Source organism: Pelodiscus sinensis, chromosome 1, assembly GCF_052426305.1.
Source record: "Pelodiscus sinensis isolate ZL-2025 chromosome 1, ASM5242630v1, whole genome shotgun sequence".
Taxonomy (NCBI): domain Eukaryota; kingdom Metazoa; phylum Chordata; order Testudines; family Trionychidae; genus Pelodiscus; species Pelodiscus sinensis.
In genome coordinates, this window is record NC_143052.1 from 6210829 (window position 1) to 6229834 (window position 19006).

At 52.6% G+C, this 19006-nt stretch overlaps 1 protein-coding gene across 2 annotated transcripts in view; it reads right to left on the reverse strand.

Moving 5' to 3' along the window:
- STRIP2 (striatin interacting protein 2) overlaps nucleotides 1-19006 on the reverse strand; it is a 75191-nt gene that overhangs the window by 44374 nt on the left and 11811 nt on the right. For both annotated transcript variants that reach the window (XM_075925402.2, XM_089778063.1), the window contains exons 3-9: nucleotides 9903-9977; nucleotides 8971-9105; nucleotides 6701-6821; nucleotides 4789-4857; nucleotides 2724-2830; nucleotides 2307-2434; nucleotides 605-790 (exon numbers count right to left, since the gene is read on the reverse strand). In XM_075925402.2, coding sequence (XP_075781517.1) covers nucleotides 605-790; nucleotides 2307-2434; nucleotides 2724-2830; nucleotides 4789-4857; nucleotides 6701-6821; nucleotides 8971-9105; nucleotides 9903-9977 — 821 coding nt within the window. The remainder of the gene's footprint in view (nucleotides 1-604; nucleotides 791-2306; nucleotides 2435-2723; nucleotides 2831-4788; nucleotides 4858-6700; nucleotides 6822-8970; nucleotides 9106-9902; nucleotides 9978-19006) is intronic.

A 19006-nucleotide genomic window follows, 5' to 3' on the forward strand; every position in this document is an offset into this window, starting at 1 on the left:
GGATGGAGAGAGGCTGTTCTCAGTGGGGGCAGAACAAGAAGCAATGGGCTCAAGTTGTGGCGAGAGTTGTGGTCCAGGTTGGATAGTAGGAAAAACTATTTCCCTAGGAGGGTGGTGAAACGCTGGAATGGGTTCCCTAGGGAGGTAGTGGAGTCTCCATCCCTAGAGGTGTTTAAGTCTCGGCTTGACAAAGCCCTGGCTGGGTTGATTTAGTTGGGATTGGTCCTGCCTAGAGCAGGGGGCTGGACTCGATGACCTTCTGAGGTCTCTTCCAGCTCTATGGTTCTATGGCATCTGGTATTGGCTGCTGTCGGCAGACCGGACACTGGGCTGGATTGACCTTTGGTCTGACCCCGTCTGGCCGTTCTTATGTTCACTCCCCTATGCTGGTGACTTGGCATTTGGGATGCTCTCTCACTTTCCCAATAGGAAACCAAACCTGCCGTCTCTGGGACACGCCTGGGCCAGGCCAACCCCTCCCACTTGGAAGCGGGCAAAGAGACGGACGCTACTGAACGCAGCCCCTCCGGTCGGAGAGAAGATCACCCTTCAAAGAAAGGCCACGCGCTGCCTCCCAGGAGCCTCGATGGTCGCGGGCTCTTACCCGCCGGCTCCGGTGCCCGCGTTTCGACGACTGCTGGTCCAGCAGATCAATGGTGTAGGTGGGAGGCGAGGCAGCCCGCATGCGGCGCATCACCTGGATGCTGTCCTCCGGGAGCGGCGGCAGACCCAGCTCCTCCCGCTTCTTCACTTTCATGGCCTGGAGGGCTTCGAATCCCCCCAGTGTGAACTGCAGGCCAGGCGTGAGCAGGGAAAGAAGGGAAAAGAGACTGTGCCATCCAGCAGCCCTGCCTCCGTGGCCGCTCCCCACGGCCTCCCTGCTATTTACACCTCCCCTAGCACAAGGAGAGAAATCACACCCTTAGCTCGCAGTCTGCCCACGGCACTGGCACCTCTTGTGCTTCCCTAAATAATCTTCTCCGCTGCAAATGCTGGTAGGGTCGTGCTCACCCTTCACGAGCAAAACTAGATCTTCCCTCTCCGAGGAACGCCAGCGCAGCCAGGCCAAACGAGGACTGTTCCCCCCGGCTCCAGAGCCAAAATTCTCAGCGGGGCCGATTTCGCTTCCCTAGCAAGTCGCAAACCCACGTCTAACCTACTGCCCACCGGCATCCTCTTTCAACACCCCGGCTTCCAAGTCTCTGGCCAGCATCCGACAGGCCAGGCTGGATGGTTTTAACGGTCCCTATTGGGCCTATAAAACAAAATAGGAACATTTCTGCCTCCCAGACGTTTCCCTCTCATTTATTTATGGGTGTTTCCAAATTACTTTCCTACAGACATTTTTCACATTCAGTTTTGTGTTATCTCTTACTCGGCTTTCTAAAGGCCTGCTTGCCTCCGGCCTCCCTAGCATTTCCATCTCCGTTTGGGTAACACATCAGTCCCTCCCTCTTCCACGTATTTATGGATGGTATTTAATGAGCCACGACCTAACACAAACCCATGGGGTACCCCACGCCTGCAATTTTCTCCAGCCTGTATTTAACTCGTGAACAGAAATTTTGCCTGTATGATTCTTCAACCAGTTCGCATTCCAAATTGTGCTCTGTGTCCCCAAGCCAACCTGAATTCAATTCTCCTGTGAGATTTCCTGGGACATTGTAACAAATGCTTCCGTCCTCTCCAAATGTCCCATCCAGCCAGGAGTGGCCCGAAGCCGGCTGTGACAGCTGGTGCCCTAGGTGGACGGCACGATTGGCGCCCCCGCCTGCACGGCCGTGACGCAATTATCAGGCGCCCGGGCTGGCGGTGCCCTAGGTGACTGCCGAGTCTGCCTAGGCTCACAGGCCACCCCTACATCCAGCGCTATTCCCTTCATTCACTAACTCTGGCAAACTTTAGTGTTTATCAACTCCCAACGCAGCCTGCTGTTCATGGACCCGTGGTGCGCTAGGCACACACAGAACCTTCTCGCTCAGAAGTTTCGGTTACAAAATCTGGTGGTTAAAGTCACCCAAACCAGCTGGTACCTACCACCATCCCCTTGGATGCTCTTGCAGGTTTTCTAGGGTTGGTCCTGCTTTGGGCTGGACTTCCTGAGGTCTCCGCCAGCCCTCGGAGTCTATGGTTCTAGTCCCTTTTTCAGCCTTGCCTTAAAAGTGGATGGAGTGATGAATGGACTTGGCTACCAGACCTAGCCAAGGTTGAGTTAATTAGCCAAGGGGGTCCAGGAGGCAGCCTCCCAATGCCCAGCCCTCTCTGTGATCCAGGAGATTCTTGGACAGAAAAAAGGTCTCACCCACCAGCAGCACCTTCCATAGCAAAAGCAGGACTTTCTTCATGGGGAAGTGGGGGGCGTGCCCGCTGCAGAACTTGGTCACCATGGTGAAGAGCAGCAGAGCAAACGGCTCTTCGCTGTGCACGGGAAAGCCTGCGAGGGAGAGGAGCAAAACCAAAACCATAAAGAGATTCTCCCCCGGCTCCCTACGCGCTCACCACTAGAGCACGGTGTATTAGCACGTAGCCCATGCCCTGTCGGGGAGTCTAACACAAGCAGCGGCCGGCAAGCCCCCCGACCGCCCACCCCCGTCTCCACGGCTGTGAGCCCAAACTTGGTTTGATCTCGGGCGGGTGCAATAAGGAGGACCCCACTGTCGGTTTGTTCCCTTTGGTTTGGTAGCTACGAGAACGGGCCCTTCGGAGGGGGACCGGCTACTCACTCAGCTCCGTCCTGAAAGTCTCCCGGGAGCTCTTCCACTCGGGCGGGTCGTTTTCCGCCTCCACGCGGATGTTCTCCACCATCAGGTACATAACGCTCAGCAGCACCCTGGAGAGAAGGATATGGGGGGGGTAACTGTTCCATTCCCAGCCCCCTCTTATTCCTCTCCCCTAGAGGTGGTCAGAGGGCTGCCTTGTCCCCCCCACCACTAAGGCAGGGCCAAGATAGGGGAGAGTCTGGGAGAAGGGAGGTTGAGGTTTTCTCGGAACAAGCCAGTGAACTTCGCTCTCCCTCTACGGCCAGGCAGCAGGAGAGCCTACGCTACAACCCCAACGTTTTCCACAAACAGCTCCCCCCGCGTCAGAGGAAGACGCTGCTGGTCTCAAAAGCTGGCTCTTCCGTCCCATTGCATTGCAATGGCTCAGAGTGCAACCGGCGGGCCCACCTCATTCGGGCAATGCCCTGGCACAATCCCCCGGGGCCAGCAAGGGGACAAAAAGGAGAACTACAATATACGGCCTTTTCTCAGCCGAGCAACTGCTCCCAGCTTGGATTATGGGTTGTATCCCCCTGTTTCTGACCCCCCCGCTCGCCTCAACTCTTTCTTCAGATACACCAGACCCGGGTAAGCTCCCTAGAGCCAAGGGCTTGCTACCGTCCTCTGGGGAATCCATCCATGCCCAAGGAGGCTGGGACAATTCGTACAGTGCGGGCGCTGAGAGCCACTGACCCAAACCGTGTCCCCTGCACTTAGGACGGAAGAATCCTAAGCACAGTTACAAGCTGGGGACCAACCACTTAAGTAGCAGTTCTGCAGAAAAGGACCTGGGGGTTACAGTGGATGAGAAGCTGGATATGAGTCAACAGTGTGCCCTTGTAACCAAGCAGGCTAATGGCATATTAGGATGCATTAAGAGGAGCATTGCCAGCAGATCCAGAGATGTCATTATTCCCCTTTATTCGGCGTTGGTGAGGCCACATCTGGAGTATTGTGTCCAGTTCTGGGCCCCCCACTACAAAAAGGGTGTGGACGCATTGGAGAGGGTCCAGCGGAGGGCAACCAAAATGATTAGGGGGCTGGAGCATATGACCTATGAGGAGAGGCTGAGGGATTTGGGTTTGTTTAGTCTGCAGAAGCGAAGAGTGAGAGGGGATTTGATAGCAGCCTTCAACTCCCTGAAGGGAGGTTCCAAAGAGGATGGAGAGAGGCTGTTCTCAGTAGTGACAGATGGCAGAATAAGGAGCAACGGTCTCAAGTTGTGGCGGGAGAGGTCCAGGTTGGATATTAGGAAAAACTATTTCCCTAGGAGGGTGGTGAAGCACTGGAATGGGTTACCTAGGGAAGTAGTGGAGTCTCCATCCCCAGAGGTGTTTAAGTCTCGGCTTGACAAAGCCCTGGCTGGGTTGATTTAGTTGGGATTGATCCTGCCTAGAGCAGGGGGCTGGACTTGATGACCTTCTGAGGTCTCTTCCAGCTCTATGGTTCTATGATTCTATGATGGAAACCCCTTCAAGCTGGGGGGGCGCTGCAGAATTGCTGCCCCAGCACCTATGTCAATGCCTCTCCAAGGCCAGCGTGGGAGCAGGGGCACAAGATGACCTGCGGTTTCTGCTGCTTTTCTCCCAGGAGCCGAATGTGCAGCCGCAGATGCTGCCAGCCCAGAGAGCAGAAGCCCCTCGCTTCTCTATGCAGGGCACCAGCCGCCCTCGCTGGACTTAGCCTGAAGAACCCTGAAGACTAAAGAACAAGTCTGGCAACCTCCCTGGCACTTTGGCCCAGGCAGCAGGGACTGGGTGCGCCCACTGAGTGCACAGCTCCTGCCCATCTCTCGTTGGACTCAAGAGCAAGGAGGGTCTAGAATGGACCCAACCGATCAGATCCCGAGGGTTCCACACTAGAGAGGTTCAATCTGAAATAACTAGACCATTCCTGACCGGCGTTTGCCTAACTTGTGCTTAAAACCCTCTAACGACGGAGTTTCCACAAGCTCCCCTAAACTGTCCCTTCTACACTAAACCACAGGGTCTAGAATGAACGACACAGGATGAAAAAAAACACAAGGTACCTGAGCTCCGTGCTATCCGCTAAGGAGATGGCTGGTTTCCTCAAGGCACTGCTGCAGGCCTGACTGTTGCTGCAGCGAAGAAAGAGGACAGATGTTCATGGCCAAATCTCCAGTCAGTCCGTTGCAGCGCATCACTCAAACCAGACAAGACCTGCATCTCGGGCCTATTCACACTACAGACAGCTGTGGAATTATAGACGCGTGGGACTGGAAGGGACCTCGGCAGGCCATTTCGTACAGTCCCCTGCCCTCAAGGCAGGAAGTGTGAGAAACGGTCTCGTTATTATAGGTTGAACCTCTCTAATTCAGAACTCTCTCATCATCCAGAATGATTTTAGTTCACCAGGAGGGGCTGTGTCTACACTGGGCCACTTATTCCGGAAAATCAGCCGCTTTTCCGGAATAAGCTGCGAGCTGTCTACACTGGCCCTTGAATTTCCGGAAAAGCAACGACGCTCGACTGTACAAAATCAGCCGCTATTCCGGAAAAACTATTCTGCTCCCGCTCAGGCATAAGTCCTTATTCCGGAAAACTGTTCCGGAAAAGGGCCAGTGTAGACAGCCCAGTAGTCTTTTCCGGAAAAAAGTCCCAATCGCGAAAATTGCGATCGGGGCTCTTTTCCGGAAAAGCGCATCTACATTGGCCAGGGACGCTTTTCCGGAAAAAGGGCTTTTCCGGAAAAGCAGCCTGCCAATGTAGACGCTTCTTTTCCGGAAAAACTGTAAACGGAATAGTATTCCGTTTTAAGCAGTTCCGGAAATTCATGCCAGTGTAGACGTAGCCCCGATGTCCACTTTTCAGGGGTGTGGCCAAGTTTCCCGCAGTCCCATAAAGTTTGTTTACAGCCGCTAGTCCTGGCTCTCAGTGTTCTGTGCTGTTATTTAGCTCTAATTTACCTTTAAATGTCTTCTAAGAGCCCGGTAAGCAGTGGAAGTGTTGGTCATGCTGCTAGACAATATTGACCTCCCGTGGTCCAGAAAATTCTCTCGGTCAGAAGTGGCCAGGTCCCAAGGGTTCCGGAGTAGAGAGGTTTAACATATAATAATAACTAGACCATTCGTGACTGGCATTTGCCTAGCTTGTGCTTAAAACCCTCTCATGACTGAGTTCTCACAAAGCTCCCCTAAATTGTCCCTTCTACACTAAACCATCCTCCCCTCACAGGTGACTAGAGGGTTGTTCAACAGATGTGGTCTCCTCACCTCAAAAAAGATATTTTGGCCTTGGAAAGGGTTCAGAAAAGGGCAACTAAAATGATTAGGGGTTTGGAACGGGTCCCATATGAGGAGAGGTTAAAACGACTGGGACTTTTCAGTTTAGAAAAGAGGAGACTGAGGGGGGATATGATAGAGGTCTATAAAATCATGAGTGGTGTGGAGAGGGCCGATAAAGAAAAGTTATTTATTAGTTCCTATAATAAAAGAACTAGAGGACACCAAATGAAATTAATGGGTAGCAGGTTTAAAACGAATAAAAGAAAGTTTTTCACACAGCGTGTAGTCAACCTGTGGAACTCCTTGCCAGAGGAGGCTGTGAAGGCTAGGACTATAACAGAGTTTAAAGAGAAGCTAGAAAATTTCATAGAGGTTAGGTCCATAAAAGGCTATTAGCCAGGGGATAAAATGGTGTCCTTGGCCTCTGTTTGTCAGAGACTGAAGAAGGATGGCAGGAGACAAATCGCTTGATCATTGTCTTCGGTCCACCCTCTCTGGGGCACCTGGTGCTGGCCACTGTCGGCAGACAGGCTACTGGGCTAGACGGACCTTTGGTCTGACCCAGTACGGCCGTTCTTATGTAACCCTCCCCCAACTCTACGGCCATTAGCAAGTAGCCAAAACCAAAAGGGGGCATCCAGTGGATGTCTCCATCACGAAGACGAGAGCCAATCAGAGGACGCTAGACCCCTCTCACTCTATCTCCATGTTCAGCAGCTCCAGGAAGGCGGTGAAAGTCCCCATCTGATACAACAGGAAGTTATTGTGCCGAGACCAGCGCAGGACCTCTGCTTCCATGTCACACTCTCCAAACACACCTGGGGAAGAAAGAGAGGCCCATGGAGCACGCTACGTGATCAGGCAGCTTTAAGGTGAAGTGAGTGCCGGTGAAAGGTACAGGCGGCAGGACGGGAGTATGGAAAACCTGTGTGGCAATAGTGCAACCTTCCTCCATCCCGACATGGAGGGACCGCTTATTGGAGCAAGAGGGAAACTTCAGCTCAGCTTCCCCTCCAACCACTGGCTTCTCTCCAGCATAGGAGCCAGCATGCTCAGGGTCTAACTGATCACATCTGTGAGGTCAAGAGGGAATATTTCTCTCCTCCAGTCAGATTGGGATTGACAGAGTTGGGGGGGAGGGGTCAGCTTTCTCTGCAATGGGAGACGTGGGTTGCCTACCAGCGTTGTGCAGGTAGAACTCGTTAAATCGATTCTCTTGCATGGGCCCAGTAGTTCTCTGCTTATGGCACTTCATAGCTCAGTCTCGTGAGGGCTGATTGGTTTGATTTCACTTTGTTGGGTTGGGTGCACGGGTGGTGGCTGGCGCTGGTGGCTTGTATGATGGGAAAGGTCAGACTACATGGTCTTGTCCCTTCCAAGCTTAAATTCTACAACTCTAATGGTGCTCAGCGGCCTTTGTAGCTGCCAACGCTCCAGGAGAAGATGCATCAAGAACCACGCCCCCCCATCTCACCCACCTCCACCCTCCCCAGATGGCTCTTTTTAAAAGAATCGCCCAAAAGCCAACGCCCCGTAAAAGAAGCAACGAAGGGCAAACACTTCAAGTTTCCATTTTGTCTAAGGCAGGTCATGATTCGGGAGGAGGGGAAGAGAAATTAACTCAGAAAGCGAGGGTCCCACGCTGCCTAAAATCAGTTACCAGGCTGACCAGCGGGACATGAAAGCGGAGGAGGAACAGAAGAAAACACAGGGAGGAAGGGGAGACGGAGAAGCCAAGTGTGGGTGAATGGGAGATGCTTAGTGAGAACCAACTTACCTGGGCAACCCTGTAAATTGTGATCATAAAGCATCTCTTACGGGACTCTTCTCAATCAGACCAAGCACCTTGCAGGGGGTAACTTTAGTCTCTTTGGTGACCCAAGCTGGATTTATTCAAGCAACCTCCACGTTAGGCATTTCTAACGCCCCACCATGGCAGAACCCTGTCAGTACCTTTCAGCATCCAGATCTACAGAGTAAAGTCTTAAATTTCTCTTTGCAATCCCATGAACCATTCAGTCTCCGAAGAGATTCACTTCTTAGCCATTACATTAGCCCTGCTTCGGCATGTGCTACAGCTGCCGGTCAGCACCCACGTACGACAGAAATGCTTTACGGGCTTGTGTAAATGTAGATTCCACTGTTCGCATCCAGCAGAGGCAAAACCTAACCCATGTTAGCCTCCTACGCACTGAGACTATGTCTAGGCTGCAGGCTTCTTTCAGAAGAGATTTTCCGGAAAAACGTCTTTCAAAAGAGAGCGTCTACCCAGCAAAAGCACAATGAAAAAGCGATGTGGTTTTTTGAAAAATAGCATCCACATTCATTGGACGTTCTCTCGCATTTAAGTTCTGATTGCTGTGAGCAGAGTGGCCACCAGGGCACCCGTGCTTTTTCCTGGAGGCCTCTTCTTTCGGGGAAAAAACCCTCTTCCCCATCCACACACGCCTTTTTCCGAAAGAGCTCTTTCGGAAAAAGGCTTCTTTCTCGTAGAAAGAGGTTTACTGCTGTCGGAAAACCGCAGTGTTCTTTCGACTTTCTGTGGAAAGAACGCAATAGCAGTGGGGAGGTAAGTGTCGTTTTTCCGGAAAAACTCTGCCATTTCGACATACCCCGAGTGTCCACGTGACCCTGCTATCCTGCACTCCGTTTCTTAGCGTGCTTTGATCTACTCCCATTTCAAAGCGGGGCCGAGCAAAGTACGCTCAGGAACTTTCTCGTCCACATGGATGCAGCGCGTGGAAATTGAGGGCGAGGCAGGTTTACACCCCAGCTTGCCTGGAACTAAGTGTTCATTGAAACAAACCCTTCGACAACGCAGGGCTAGGAGAGGTGACCCACCAAGCAGAGGGAGCAAATCATTCCTCCTTGCCTTCAGAGCGGCCACCAGGCACCCAACCTTTCCGAGTAAGCCAGCAGTGCAAATGCCACTCAAAGTGCAGCCATCGGCTGGACGTGGGCAGTTACCTTGTGCCAGATAAAGGACGGCTCGGGCTGCTTTCAGTCTCTTGTCCCTGTGGACCACCTCCAGCCCATCCAGCAAGTGCATCACGTAGGCCTTTTGCTGAGCCCGGTCCAGCTCCGGCCACCTCTTGCCCTGCACTGGAGAGGAAAGGCGAGAATGAGCCAGAATCTTGACCCGCCAGTTGTCCGGCCCCGTTTCCCGCAGGGATTCCGCTCCAGCCTCTCTTAAGCGCCGAGGGGATGAGTGTCAAAGCGGATGGAAGGAAGCCAAGAGGAACAGCGTCCAGGGTCACCGGCATGCTGGAGGAGGACCCAGACTTCTCTGCGTGCTAGACCAATTCTCAGCACCCGCCTTCCAACCGAGAACGATTTTCGGGAGGCCCATGGGCGGTCAGCGAAGGTAGGGCTGGAGGCTTGCCCTTCCGCTGGAGCCCCGCCCCCCACAGGAGCCAAGCCGCCTCCCCCACCATGGGGAGGGGGGGCAGCACACTGTGTGCCCCCCACCACTGCAGGGAGAGGAGGAGTTTCCCTGCCCCCCGAGCAAGGGGAAGGGCAGGCACGGGGGCAGCAACACTCCATCCCCAGGACACCTACAGCAGCATTCTGGGGGCGGAGAGTGGGCGGGGCCAGGCTAGCAGTTTGGGAAAGCTGTGCCCTCCCCCGGCTAGCATACCGGCCGCCCATGGGGAGGCCCCACAGCTTGACTCAGGAGGAAAATCGCTTCACAGGCCCAGTTCTCGCAACCGCACCTCGAACCCTGAGCCAGCCCAGACGCTGACTGCCACAACGTACGGATCCAACACTGCAAAGCTTATCGGCCCAATAAGCCCCTCTCCTATCTATGCAGACCTACAGTGGCCTGTTCACCCAGCTCAGGCCTCCTTGGGAGGCCAGGTTTGCAGGGCTGGGCCCTGTCTTGCCACGGATGGAGATACCTTGGCTTTGAAAGTCCTCTTCGAAGCACTTCCTGTTGATGGAGAACTCTGGTTCCTCCGTGTAGCTGTACAGTTCTGTTGGGGAAGAAAAACGTTTGAGAGCGGGGCTGAGCAGTGAGACACCGAGAGCCCCGCTTGACTGTGCTCCCAAATGGGCGACGCAGGGCCCATCGATTCATCTGAGTGCATGTGTGGGAAATGGATGCCTAAATTAAATAGTTTGGAGGGCGAGCAGCGTGACCTAGTGGTAAGCACTGGACTGAGACTCAAGAGACCTAGATTCTGCTCCTGGCCTGTGGATGACCTTAGGCATGTCATGGCTCTGCTCTGTGCCTCAGTTTCCCCATCTGGAACATGTGGATAATGATCCTGACCTTCTCTATAAAGCACGTTGAGATCCAGAGCTGAAAAGTGCTATATATAACAGCAAGGTGTTATTATTAATAGGTTTTTTCTGTCGCCATGGTACCCAAGTGCCTCACAAGAATTAATTAATGTACCCTAACCACACACCCCAGTGAGGTGGGAAAGCATTCTCCCCTTTTTACAGATGGGAAATGGAAAGACAGAAGGGTCCAGACAGACCAGTTCCTTAATAAGTCATGCATCCTTCCTCCCTCTGAGGCGTCCAAGTTTAAAAATTATGCTCACAGTGTAAATGGAAAAAATGCTGCCGAAGTGAGGATGAGACAAGGTGGGCCGGTTTCGACAGCTCTGACAGAACCTGGAAAATACTTTGTTCACTTGAATGCCACACTTTTAAATTGGGATCCATAATTATTGCTACGTTAAAATAATACGATACACATAAAGACCCACAATGTCTGTTGTCATTTGCTCCAGCCGCTTTTTAAGAAGCTAGCTGACTTAACACCATTTACGCCAGCTGCTTACTTTTTAGCATTTCACCATTTCTAGTCAATTTCCCTGTCACTAGCTCGTACGAATTGTGGTCAGTGCAGAAAATGTTCCCTTGGGATTATTTTTCAAGTTATTTCTGTTGCTATTGAACAAAAGGGGTGGCAAAAGTACAGGGAGAGGTACAAACAAGGATCAGATTCCCCCACTGTATGAGGTACTGAAACAGAGGCAATGTCACAACTGGGATGCGGGCCATCTGGCCTAGTGGGTAGGACTGTCAGGCCTAGTGGTTGGAGCAGAAGCAGGCCTCAGAAGTCAAGCTACGGGTCAGAGAGAGTTGGAAACCAAGAGTCGAGCCTACGGTCAGAGTCAGGAAACGGGAGTCTAGCCAGGAGCTAGAGCCAACATAGGCAACAAGAGCGGGTTCTGTTGTAGCATCAGGCTGGGTAATGCCAGATTGCAAAGACAGGTCCCCTTGTAATATAATAATAATAATAAAGATATATGGAGATACCATCTCATAGAGCTGGAAGGGACCTTGAAAGGTCATTGAGTCCAGTCCCCTGCCCTCACAGCAAGACCAAGTACCAGTCCTGACAGATCTGCCCCAGATCCCTAAATGGCCCCCCTCAAGAACTGAACTCACAACTTTGGGTTTAGCAGGCCAATGCTCAAACCACTGAGCTAGCCCTCCCCCCAGCTGGACTGCCACACAGCTATGATCACCTCCACTAGGAGAGTATCCTCAATGTCATGTACCTTGCAAGACACTGAATTCTGCGCACTGACTATTGCTGTTTAATAAAAATATGCTCAAAGAAAGAAAGTTCATCTTTATTTTTCTTCTACACACGGGGGTTGCTACTGGACTTCATACACAGTGGCAGGAAGCATGGCTGCAGACTATAAATCATGCTCAGGAAGCAATCATTACAAGGGTCATTCCAGGCAACAAGTATGCAGAGCCTGGCTGAATGCATGATCGAAAGACACACGACTGAGGCTCGTTGTGAAAATGCTGCTTCAAAGCCTCCCTAATTTGAATAGCCCCCCACTGAATCCCTCTGCCATCTCAAAATCAGCCACTAGGCAGCTACTTCAATGCTCTACCCTGGGGAAACTCCCCCTCACCTCTACCCCTCCTGGCCTCACAAATGTTGTGCAGAACACAGCAGGCTACTATGACCAGAGAATATTTTCCTCCTTCAGGGCGAAACCTGCCAGAAAGGCAGAGCAAGCGAGCTTCTAATCTGCCAACATACACACGATGAGCACATGGAAGGCACATAACTCTGTAGACTCAATACGATGCCAGTTTGCTGATTTCCACTTTGTTTTTTAAAAAAAGGTAGATTTTACAGAACCTGTATTCGGGGTCCAATTTCGGGGCTCCCCTCAGTTGCAAAGGCCACAAGGCTCCGTGGTCATGGCGCTGGTAAACAAACAAACTGGGATGGCCAGTTAATGTGTTTCTGAGAGTGATTCCGTGGAACACTGGTCTACATCAGCCCTGGCAGGTGTCTGTCTAACCTGCTCTTAAATATCTCCAGTGACGGAGATTCCACAACCCCCTTAGGCAATTTATTCCAGTGTTTCACCACTTTGACAGGCAGGATGTTTTTCCTGATGTCCAACCTAAACCTCCCTGGCTGCAATTTAAGCCCATTGCTTCTTGTCCTATCCTCAGAGGCCAAGGAGAACAATTTTTCTCCCTCCTCCTCGTGACATCCTTTTAGATACAGCTGTGAGAGGTTAAAGCGACTGGGACTTTTCAGTTTAGAAAAGAGGAGACTGAGGGGGGATATGATAGAGGTCTATAGAATCATGAGTGGTGTGGAGAGGGTGAATAAAGAAAAGTTATTCATTAGTTCCCATAATAGAAGAACTAGAGGACACCAAATGAAGTTAATGGCTAGCAGGCTTAAAACTAATAAAAGAAAGTTCTTCTTCACACAGCGTGTAGTCAACCTGTGGAACTCCTTGCCAGAGGAGGCTGTGAAGGCTAGGACTATAACAGAGTTTAAAGAGAAGCTAGATAATTTCACGGAGGTTAGGTCCATAAAAGGCTATTAGCCAGGGGATAGAAATGGTGTCCTTGGCCTCTGTCTGTCAGAGGCTGGAGAGGGATCGCAGGAGACAAATCGCTTGATCATTGTCTTCGGTCCACCCTCTCTGGGGCACCTGGTGCTGGCCACTGTGGACAGACAGGCTACTGGGCTAGAAGGACCTTTGGTCTGACCCAGTACGGCCGTTCTTATATTCTTATGTTCTGTCCCATGGGCAGTGGGTGGAGCCAGGCTGCAGCTCCAGCCCCGGGGAAGAGATGAAGCCAGAGCCAGGGCTGCATGGTGGCTGCCTGGCTGCTCCTGGGGCAGGCCATGTAGACCCACGCCACTGGTACATACCACCGGAGTCCCATTCCCTACCCTTTCCCACCACCCATTCCCCATCTGCCTGCTGGTAACGATGCCCTCCCCCTGACAACGCAGGTAGTCTGTGCAAGGAACCCAGGTGTTCCTTGCGCCCTTTACGCCGTTGTGCGGGCGCACCATGGCACTCTAAATTTAGCCCCCCTCCCACCCTTTTTAGTTTAATTTAAAAATACGTGACTCATGAGAAAGTGGGTATTATTATTACTTGCTGAAAAAACCTGAAAGCAAGCAACCAACACAAGTATCAACCATTCAGCACCCAGCTTCCTTCTGACCCAAAGGAAGGACCAGAACGTAACACTCAGGGGCTGTGTCTAGACTGGCCACTTTTTCTGGAAAAGCAGTTGCTTGCCAGCTGTCTACACTGGCCGCTTGAATTTCCACAAAAGCACTGAGGATCTCATGTAAGATTGTCAGTGTTTTTCCGGAAATACTATGCTGCTCCCGTTCGGGCAAAAGTCTTTTTCCGAAAACCTTTTGCGCAAAAGGGCCAGTGTAGACAGCAGAGATTTGTTTTCCGGAAAAAAGCCCCGATGGTGAAAATGGCGATTGGGGCTTTTTTGAGGAAAAGCGCGTCTAGATTGGCCACGGATGCTTTTCCGCAAAAGGTGCTTTTGTGGAAAAGTGTCCTGCCAATCTAGACGCTCTTTTCCGAAAATGCTTTTAATGGAAAGCTTTTCCATTAAAAGCATTTCTGGAAGATCATGCCAGTCTAGACGTAGCCAGGCTTTGTCTACACTGCAGGGTTTTTGCGCAAGAAGCCTTTTGCAGAAGAGATCTTCTGCAAAAACTTCTTGTGCAAAAGCGCATCCACACCTCAAAATCACATTGCAAAAGCGATGAGCTTTTGCACAAGAGAGCATCCACCCTGCATGGACACTCAGAATGGCCATCAGAGCACCTGTGTTTTCTGTGATAGGCTCTTTTTGCACAAGAAACCCCTGCTGAGCTTCCACACACACCTTTTTGCACAAGAGTTCTGGTGCAAAAAGGAGTTATTCCTCGTAGAAGGAGATCTACACTCCGCAAAAAGCCCTCTGTTGTGTCAATTGACTAGATCTTCTTGCGCAAAAACATGCTGGAGGTGTGGACGCTCTGCGGGTTTTTGCGCAAAAACCCTGTAGCACAGACATAGCCTTAAAGAAACAATCTTGTTTCCCTCCCGTTTGCTGGGCAGCACAGCTCCCTCAGTCCTTGCTCTGGCTGGATTGTACGGTTACAATCACTACCATTGAGTTTCATAGCTATTCCCAGAGCCCCGGTCTACACTGGGGAGTTATTTTGAGATAACAAGTGGAGCGTCCACACGACCAAGCCCATTATTTCGGAATAAGGGGCCCGGCTATTTCAAATTACAACTCCCGCTTTCCATGAGGAATGACTCATTTCAAAATAGCGGCCGTGTGGACGTTCCGCTGCTGCTATTTCGAAATAACGACTCCCCAGAGTCCTTCAAAGTGATGACTCCCCAGGGCTTCCTGCGGCTCTAAGTCGAAGTAGCGCGTCCATATTCAGGGAGCCTGCCTAGGGCTCATTTCGAGGCTTCCCTGTAGCGTGGACGCGCTATTTTGAAGTACTTATTTCAGGAGTTGTTATTCCAAAATAATTTCCTAGTGTAGACATGCCCCTGCAAACTGATACCCTGAGGCGCATTGCATGTCACAGAGGGCACCTCTGACTTGGGTACGACTATTCGGGGGGAACATTACTCCGTGTGAGTAAGGAAATCCCACGTTGCTAAGGAGAGGGGGAGGCAGGAAGGAATCATAAGTGTTTACCCCGATCCCAACTGGCATCAACCTTTGACTTTAACGGAAGCAGGTTAAAGCACCCAATGAAAGTGAAGAGTTAAAATGAAGAACGCGGATCCCAGGATTGCACGGAGACCTCCTAAAGCATCTCTCTCTGTATTTCCAGAGACAAGTGAAATTTACCGTCGTATCCCTTCACCTGGACAGTCCCAAAACTGGACATTACATCGCTGGAAATGCCAGCCTGAGCGTTGTCCATTTGTACTGTGCACTTAACGGTAGCGCTGTAGGCACGGAAAGCTTTCGAAATCATTTTTAAACACACAGTCAGGGTCTCTTTTAGAGTGAACCAGCTCTACCCCCTCTTGGCGTTATACATCCTCCTCCCCAGCGCCTGCCCTGTGCGCGCCGACGGGGGGAGACAGATCGAACTGGCAGAAGACGTCGGGGCACAGGTTGGACCTCCCGGGTCCGGCACCGTTGGGACCTGACTGGCCCCGAACAAGAGAATCTGCCGGACCAGGGGAGGTCCCCCTCCATCGGCCCCCAAGCTCATCGCCTGCTCATTGCCCCAGCAGGCAACCTGCCTCTCCCGTGACCCGGCTGAGCTGCTTGCCCAGCTGTTGCTGGCTCCTGCTTTTGCAGTGAAACCCTAGCCCCACACTCCATGGGGCTGCCATGGGGCTCTGGCACTTTATGGGGCTACTGTGGGGCTTTGGCACTCCATGGGGCTGCCACGGGGCTCTGGCTCCGGCCCCAGCCCCGCGCTCCATAGGGCTGCTGTGGGGCTCCAGCCCTGGTCCCATGCTGCCCCTGGGCTGCCAACCCTTTTGCCCCCAGCTCCCGCTGGCCCTCCAGCTCTTAGGCTCCCGGGCTCTCTGGTCCAGGAGCAGGACCACGGATGTTGCCGGACCAGAGAGGGCCGGTTTTTGGAGGTGTAAGCTGTACTAGGAAGGTAGCCTGGGCTGTGAGCACGTCTGCAAATATTACCTACGGGACGAAACCTGGAGGACTCGGGAGGGACATCCCCTCGGCTCCAAAATAAAACGGAGCCCTGCGACGCAAGGGGAACAGGGAGACCGATCCAACCAGCTGTTGTCCGGGTGTGCGGTGGAGAGGGCATCCCGCACGCGCTCAGAAATGTGAGTCGGAAAGATCAATGAATGCAGAGAGCGCCAGAGTTAATGGAGGAGCCCAGTGGGGCAGGATCGGAGGAGGGCTATAAAGCAGAGGAAGTTGGCTACTGAAAAATTTGCAATATTCAGTTTCTTTTTATTTGACTTATTACACGTGGAAAGCCACGCCCCTGGTTCACCATCCCTTGCTTTAGTTTTCTTTCCCCCGCAACATTTTAAAATATCTAGAGATTTGTTCATAACGCGGGTGGCCCACTGGCACCCATCCATGCACATGGACCTCAGCATGGGTGCACAGGGCCAAACTCCCTCCGCTCACAGATGGAAAATCTTAGCAGGGGCACCGAGGGCTCCCACAGCAAGAAAAGCAACATGACTCTCAGCCCACGATCGAGAGCCGCCAGACCCTGGATTCTCATCGCGGGGGAGCTGCTTGGTCCAGGCGATCACTGTCGCGGGGGTCACTACCGTACTGAGTGCAGGGGTGATGAAATCGGTACCCTTAGGGGCTGAGTAAAGGGCAGCAGAACCACAATCAGCCAGCCCTCCCTGTGTGGGTCACCCTAAACTGGGGGGGGGGGATAATTTTTGATGGGGGGGCACTCCAAGAATGTGGAAAGTGATCGAGGGCTGCGCTCTTTCGGGATATGAATGGAGGAGGTGCGGGGTCTGGGATGGAGATCGGGTGCAGAAGGGAGCTTGGGGGTAAGGGATTAGGGTGCAGGACAGGGTGTGGGGTCCGGGAAGGAGTCTGAGTAAAGGAGGCAGTTATGGCCTGGCTGAGGGGAGAAAAGGGTAGGGGTTTGGGTTGTGACCTAGGGCGGGGTGGTGGTGACATGGGGCAGGAGATAGGGGTGCAGGATCTGGGAGGGGATATGGTAGTAGGAGGGGGCAGAGGGGTTGGGTTCTGTGGGGTAGGCATGCAAGGGGGGCAAAGGGGTTGGGTTGTGACATGGGGCAGGAAGGAGGGATGGCGACACGGGGTAGGGGATTTCAGGGCAGGATCTGGGAGGGGATATGAGGGGCAGGAGAGGGCAGAGGGGTTGGGTTGTGACATGGGGCGGGAAGGAGGGATGGTGACACGGGGTAGGGGATTGCAGGACAGGATCTGGGAGGGGACACAGGGGCAGGAGGGGGGCAAAGGGTTTGGGTTCTGTGGGGTAGGGCGGCGTAGGGCTGGGGTGCCAGAGGCAGGCTCTGGCTGGGAGACTTACCTGCTTGACTCCCATCCAGCAGCCTTCTCAAGCCCCACCCCCTCACTGGCTGCAGGGGCCGTGCGGTTTTTGAACATCTGCGAGCCTGAGGGGAGGGGAACTGGCCAACGGGATCGTGCTGGGGGAGGAGCAGCGCCGGGCGTCCCTTTCCCGCCCCCCCCCCGGCTCACAGCTGTTCAAACAGAGCCCCTGAGTTCACAGCGGCTGCTTTTCTCAGCAGCGTGGAGGAAGGGGGGGGACAGACAGGGAATCTGTCAGAGGCTCCCCGCTGGGTCTGCAGACCGGATCCGGTGGCTTGGTGGGCCGCGACCAGCAAAGGGTATTTTGCCCAGACCTGCCCTAACCTGAACCTTACCTGCTAACGAGGCAGCAGAGATGCCACATCCCACTGTGCGAGAGAACGAGGATGCACACGGGTGTTCCCAAAGGCATCCTAGCCATGATCTGACCTTCCCTGTTGCCCGGGAATCGAGGGAGGTGTCCACCCCAGAATTCGAGCAAGCTAACAGCAATACTAGCGGGTGCCGTCAGCCACCGCACATGAATACAACAGCACACCACCCCGTTGAGGGTTTATTTGAACAAGCTGTGCGCCTGAAGGCAAAGTCAAAACTAGCTGTGGGCTTGTGGTTTCTGCTAATCAGAATGAGAGGTGGGGAGAAAAAGTCAAACAAACCGAGACCAAAAGAAAACAAGAGGCTGGAAACCTTCCGTGAGAGGCACCTTTGATGCAGAAGGTGAAAGTAACTAGAGTTATTAGGAATACTTGTTGAGAAGGCGTTTCGTGACGTTAGGAGAGGCGAGGACCCAGCGTGGGTTGTAAAAGGGAGTGATCAAGGAATAAGTAGTGTACTTTGGAGCAGTCCTCCAGAACTATCCCAAGAGAACTTTTTCCTGGCACCTTCCTCCCCTGTGGGGAAGTGGCTGGCCAGCGCGGATCTGCCATTCATTACTCAATACGTGTAGGAAGGTTGCCAGGTGTCCGGTATTGAACCGGACAGCCTGGTATTTGCGCCTTTCGTCCGGTAAAAAAATTCAGAAAATACTGGACACCTAAAATGTCTAGTATTTAATGTTTTCCCCGAGGCCTGGCTCAGACGCCTGAAGAAAAGCCACTTGGGGACATGTTGGGGCGGAGGGGGAGGAGAGTGGCTGGGGAATTAAAGGGGCCGTGACTGCATTTCAGGCCTGGTCCCTTCCCCCCCCCCCCCAAACAGAATTTTTTCCTGGTGTTTTGGGTTCAGTATTTTTTGTGAAACCATCTGGCAACCCTATGAGTATGTTCCGCTTCTCGATATTTTTTAAGCAGGTTTTATGTCCCTCTGGGGTCTCGTATTTTACATGTTTCTATATATTTGTATGGTGTTTAAAGCATGTTTGTAAGCCGCCTCGAATATTTTAAAATAGGGAGCGGGGTAAAAATATTTAAATACATTTTAAAAAATCAATAAAAGACACTCTCAGGTTCTAGGTGATTGTTTGGGATGCCCTAAACCTAGTGCTTATGTCTGGGTATGTGCCTGCCGACAGGGGCAGTGATTCTATAGGGCAGTGCCCGGAGCTGCGGGCCCTTTAAATCTCCGCTGGAGTGCAGCACCGCATGCTCCCGGCAGCTCCAAAGGCTGGGGAGGGCGGCCAGGGCTCCGTGATGAGGGCATCGCAAAGTGCTGGTTGCCCCGCCCATTTTGGGAGCGTGGAGCTGACCTCCTG